General features: G+C 48.0%; 1 protein-coding gene across 4 annotated transcripts in view; it reads right to left on the reverse strand.

The window, feature by feature from the left end:
* Positions 1-5,710, reverse strand: part of ATG13 (autophagy related 13) — a 46,218-nt gene that overhangs the window by 2,706 nt on the left and 37,802 nt on the right. For 2 of the 4 annotated variants that reach the window (XM_007455774.1, XM_007455773.1), the window contains 5 exons: positions 3,834-3,973; positions 1,867-1,981; positions 1,238-1,315; positions 954-1,070; positions 65-193 (listed from right to left, as the gene is read on the reverse strand). In XM_007455774.1, the coding sequence (XP_007455836.1) occupies positions 65-193; positions 954-1,070; positions 1,238-1,315; positions 1,867-1,981; positions 3,834-3,973 (579 nt within the window). Of the gene's footprint in view, positions 1-64; positions 194-953; positions 1,071-1,237; positions 1,316-1,866; positions 1,982-3,833; positions 3,974-4,368; positions 4,480-5,236; positions 5,336-5,710 lie in introns of all 4 variants that reach the window. The other 2 variants (XM_007455771.1, XM_007455772.1) reach the window with 2 other exon arrangements.

Here is a 5,710-nt window from a genome sequence, read left to right on the forward strand (position 1 = left end):
ATGACCGTCGAAGGAGGAAAGGAGGCCAGAGGATGGGGTGGGGTGGGGGAAGGGGTTTCCATACCAAGTCCTCAGCCATGGACTGTGCCCCGATATCTATGGAGAGGCTGCTCCGCTGAGGGGGGTTCTGAAATTCACGATAGAAGGTCCCCAGGTCCATCGGAAGAATGTCGTCTTTAGAAAAAGCTGGTTTCTTAAAAAACAAGACAGACTCAAGTTTAGCTTGCCTTGGACCACAGAGGAAAATCAGAGGGGGTAAAAGCTATCAACAACCCTCTTTCCTTCCAGTAATTAGCAAAGAAAAGGCTCCTCCAGGCTTATCTTAGAGAAATCTTTACACCTTTCTCTTCTGGGCAGGTGAATTAAGCCTGGTGATAACATCCCTCTCCCCTGGTTAGGTTTTTGTCCCCTTCCTTCACACTCCTCTCCTCGGAAAAGGGCAATCCAGGGACTTCCCTGGTAGTCCAGTGGTTAAGAATCTGCCTTCCAATGCAGGGGATGCGGGTTTGATCTCCGGTCAGGGAACTAAGATCCCACATGCCACAGGGCAGCTAAGCCCATGCGCCACAACTAAAGAGAAGCCCGCGTGCTGCAACGAAAGATTCCGCGTGCCACAACTAAGACCCGATGCAGCCAAAAATTAACACATTAAAAAAAAGGGCTGGGGGCTATCCATTCATGAATAGGACCTATGCAGTTACCACTGAAATCCCATTTCAAGTTGAATTTCAATCAAAGACATGGCACAAAATGCCTTACTGCTGATGGGCCTCGAAATACCTCCCCAAGCAGGGTGTAAGGGCAGGCTCCCCACAAAAGATGCACAGCCAGCACCCATTCCCTCTGCCTATACTGACCCATCTGATCCCTGAAGTCCTATTCAAGTGCAACGGATGCTTCCAGGTTTATTGCCCCCAAAGCAGCAAAGATCAAGGAAGATGACGGCAACTTACGAAGTCGATCATGACAAAGTCGTCCTGGGTATTGCCACTGCTGCCCCCACTGGAGCCATCAGAGTGCAGGCTGCCCTGAAGAGGAGATGTAGTCTCTGGGGAATCTGGAGGATTCACCTGTTTCAGAATAAGGCAGAGGGAGGGGCTGGTTCTGGGCACTGGATGTAAACCAAAAGCCAAGGAGCATGGCTAATGGTCTGTGGAGGAATAGTGAATGACTCGCCCAGGAAGGACGACGACTACGGCACCATCTCACTGCAAACTTCAGTCAACGGTGGACTCACCATGGGATCCACATCCTCCAGTTCCAAATTCTTGGCAGCAAACATGGCAAAGGGTATGTCCAAACTGGTCAGGGTCACCTGAAGAGACATGGGAGAAAGTATTAGTGTCCCCCTTCCCCCAGTTTGCCTGCTTCCTTAGAGCCCACCAGAAGCCTGGGGGTCCAGCATGTGTGCACACCTCAGCTGACCATGCCATCCCTCAGGTTCCTGTCTTGTTGGAGACCTCTCCAACCTCCCGTGCCTCCCACTGCATGCCCACAGCATCAATAGGGGTGAGGGCTCCCCAGGACCCTGGGAATTCAGCTTTGGAAGCTGGACCCACAGTAATTCAGTAACAACTGCTTTTCACTGGCAGAGCTGAGGAGGAACTTCCTATTTCAAGTTAGGCTGAGGCAATGACACTTCAGTGTAACGTGTCTGTACCTAATGGCGTGGTCTCCTCTCCTATGTGATCACAGAGCAATAGTTAACTTTTCTGGAGGGATGTCACAGGTTATTAACCCTCTTCACAAAAAATTCATACACACACACACAATTTCGCATGCGATTTTAGTGGTTCCACAGATCCCAGGTAAGACCTCACTCTAAGGGCTCACACATTCTCACAGTTGCAGGGGCAGAAAAATCACCTGGTTGATGGGTTTGTTGACAAAAGCCCCCACTTTCCGGACAAAGATGGTCTCCAAGACATCATGGGGGGAGGCCCGTCCCTCACTGCTGTTTGACACAGTTTCAGTATCCTCACTGGAGGAGAAAGGTAATGTTGGTTCTCATTCTCAAACCATAGCAGAGCCTACTTGGTTCCCCATATATCCACCATCTTGTGAGGCTGCAGCCTAGGGCAGGAGTTGCCCCCCACCAGCTCACACATGTGGGAAACGGCAATATGAGGTCTGGCGGCTGCCACTGTCACCCTCCCTTTTGAATTGAGAGCAGAGGACTGCATTTCCTGGAAAAGCTAAAAATTATGCATATGTTTATTGAAACTTGGTGTTACAATTGTGTAGAGCTTACATAAAATTTAATCTGTAATACCAATGCTAAGCATCAATCACCATGCATCTAGCAATCATACATATAGGCAAGCAGCTCTCATAAGCAGCTAATTTTAATATTAATCTAATTACAAAGCCAGCCTCAAGATTTTAGATTTTTCCTGTCTTGTTTTGTTTTGTTATCTAAAGCTCCACACCATGTTTCCTCCCTTCTCTCTGCCCCCAGTCATCCCTCTGTTCAGCAAGATGTTCCAGTGACATGTTCAATTTGGCTGTTCCCACTCCCTCCCTCTAGACTGAGGCTGAGTCCTGGAAGATGGGGGACTCCAGGCAGCAGAAACAGGGGCCCATACTGTCGCTGCCAGACTAGTAGTCATAGCCCTTCAAGCAGCAGGGGATGGGAAAGCCTCAAAGCAGGGGCTCAAGATGGGGAACACTATGCAGTCCACGTGGCCTCTAGACTCCAGCCAGCAGGGAGTACCAGCATTTAAGAACCCCCTACACAGGGTCCTCTGTCTTAAGTTACTCCCAGTCATACCCCAGGAATCAAGGCTCAGAAAACGAGAGTGTAAAATGACCAAGAGGATCCTCCTTTGATTCTCTGACAGGAGGAGGGATAAGAGGATGGAAGTTTGGGGAGCCAGGAATGAAAGTAATTACTTTTCCTGATGGATGGCACAGAAAGATCTTCCCAAACAATCTCCCCTTCCTCCATCTCCTCTGTGGGAATGGAAAAAAAAAACCCCAGGAATTTCTATTATCTGAAAGTTCGTTTAAGATGTGGTGGGGCAATCAACGTCATTATATCTGGGGTCTTCCAGTTAAGGGAGGGAAGGGCAGGTCAAGACAGGCCCAGCTTCCCACAGAACTCCGAGTATAATGGAAAGAGCAAGCCCAGGCTTTGCAATCCAAGGAGCCAGGCTTGTGTCTGGCCATTTTGTGAGCTAAGTGCTCTCTTAGGCAAATTGCTTAACCCTTCTGAGATCCTCTCGTCTTTTAAAAGGAGGTAGCCGTGGTGATTTTTGCAGGGTGGGATTATGAGGACTTTTATTTCCACCTAATCAATGTCTTCAAATTTTGAATTTTACAGACTGCATCACTTCTGCAATCAGAAAACATTTTTTTTTCTTTTTTAATTTTAGTGAGGGAAAATAGTTGTTTTTAAAGGATCTCCATGAGGCACTAACATAGTAGAAAAAGAAGATCAATCCTAACTACCACCACAGACACACTGTGACTCCCGACGTCAGGGTTATGGTTAACGACGCCCTGTTCTGGTCTCAGAAAACACTGAGGATGCCAAGAGAGTCAGTCCTGGGGTAAGAGAGAAACATCTGAAAAACACCTTCACTGGATGAGGGTGAGAAGCACCAAGCCTGATGCTTGCTGTTAGCAGCAGTGCCCAGGGAGAGCTTCCTCACGTATCAGCTGCAATATACGATTCTTATTGAGAATTTTAAGGATTCCACATTTTTCCCTCAAAGGCCAAGCCTGAGCCAATGCTGAAAGCTACTCTTTACTGATACCAAATAAGCACATGTGCCAGGGAGGACAGGTCCCTGGCTGGTCCGAAGAGCAGCAGAGCCAAGATGTGAACTCACCTGCTGGAAGGTGTGGCAGCACAGTGGGCCCCATCAGAAGGGGTGTAGGTTGTCAGTCTCTCCTGGTCACCAGCCTGGGCACCGTGGGCAGGCTGGTTGGGAGCAAGGGGTACCCCACCTTCCTTCCCGGGAACCATTAGCTTTGGGGAAAAATGGAAAAATAAAGCGAATCACGGCCGTGTCAGGTAGACGGGGAAACTCACGGCCTAGCATGATGGCATCTGCTTTCCAGCTTTTCCATCACCAATGCTGCCACCAAGTGGGCAGGAAAACTTGGAAATCTTTATCCTCTCTGGGGCTCAGTTAATGGAAGACATGCATGGAAATGACTACAGAGGGAAAGACAGGGAGAAAACACTTGGGAAACTCTTCTTTCCTTTTTTGAAGTCTAAAAGGCCCCCCGCTCAGAATCATCTTAGTCCTCCAAAGCTACAGAAGAGCTTTGAACACTGGTGTCTCAAGAGGCCCTTCATATGTGTCAGGGCAGGGGAGGCAGCATAGGAACCCCTAGTGTCCTCCCCATCTTTAAAGATACCTGGTAAGGGTGTGTGGTGTTTAAGCCGGCAGCAAACACTGCTGGACAAGCCAGGTCAGCTGATCCAACGCCCAGGGCAGCAGGCTGACAGGAAAGGCGAGAGCTTGAGAGCTAAGCAAGAGAAAAACAAAGAAGGGCAGAGGAAAGGAGGAGGAAAAAATAGGCAATCCTAGAGTATGACTAATGATCGAGATCGGCAGAGAGGTAAGGAATGGATCCCAGCCCACATCCTCACGGTGCGGGGGGGCCTGATGTAAGGGTTAAAGACAGACCAGGCCATTACTCTGTAAATAAGAAAGCAGACTTGTTTGCAGTGGGATTGAGATTCCCAGCTCTGTGCCTTCCAAAAGCCTCAAATGAGTTCCCTGCGCCCCCTTTTCCCAGGGGCTCAGCTAACTGTTTCAGTTTCCACCCCGGTAGATCTGTAGAGCACAAGCCTGGGCAGAACTCGGAGCCAAAGTCATCAGTTTTTCCCAGGTCATTCTATTTTCTCCTTTGACCTTCAGGTTCTTTGAAACAGAAGCAGTCTTCTCTAATCACACCCTCCATCACCACTGGGTTTGGGAGGGTTCCTATTTATATTGAAAAAGAAAGAAAACCATTCTTGGATGGTTTATTTGGAAAAAAAGATATAAACAACTCCATGTATTTTTCACATCAATGGTAGGAGGAGGGGCAAATGACAAATCCTATTTTGGGCTGCTGTGCTATCGCTGTATACTGTTAAAAATCAATTACCATGCCTCAAAATAACCCACCGAAAACTTGGGGATATTTAAATAGCTATAACCTGTACTTTATTTACAGTTTTTAAATAAAAAGATACCGCCTGATTATATATACCCCCTTCTTCCCAGTATGGACTCACTTGATGGGAAAAGGCCAGTCCTGCCATGGGGACCCTCAGAGTGTCCGTCACCACAGGAGTAGGGGTCTGAAAATGTGCCTTTGTGACAGTAAACACACACTGTGCACAGATACACACAGAGACAGGAGAAACAAGAGAAGAAAAAAGAAAAGGGACTTGAGAAATAAGTGAAAAAACTCTGGAAAGGGCAGTTGCAATAGAGGCTGAAATGTACAATGAAGTCAGGAGGGAAGCAGGGAGAGAGCTGCATGACTGCCTTTGGAAAAGGACCGCTTGGAAAGATGTGAAGAAGAGATGTTTATCCCTGGTGCTCTCCCTGATGAGCAGGTGGAAAACAAAGCTGAGTTGAGCTGCTATGACTTGGCGAAACCTGAACCAAGCATTAGTCTGTCTTTAGTCAAAAGAAGGTGGAAGTTAGAGAACAGCTTCCAATAGGAAGGTCCTGAGAACAGACACAAGTTGTGCTAAGCAGGA

The sequence above is a fragment of the Lipotes vexillifer genome, unplaced genomic scaffold (assembly GCF_000442215.2).
Source record: "Lipotes vexillifer unplaced genomic scaffold, Lipotes_vexillifer_v1.1 scaffold977, whole genome shotgun sequence".
In the NCBI taxonomy this organism is placed as follows: domain Eukaryota; kingdom Metazoa; phylum Chordata; class Mammalia; order Artiodactyla; family Lipotidae; genus Lipotes; species Lipotes vexillifer.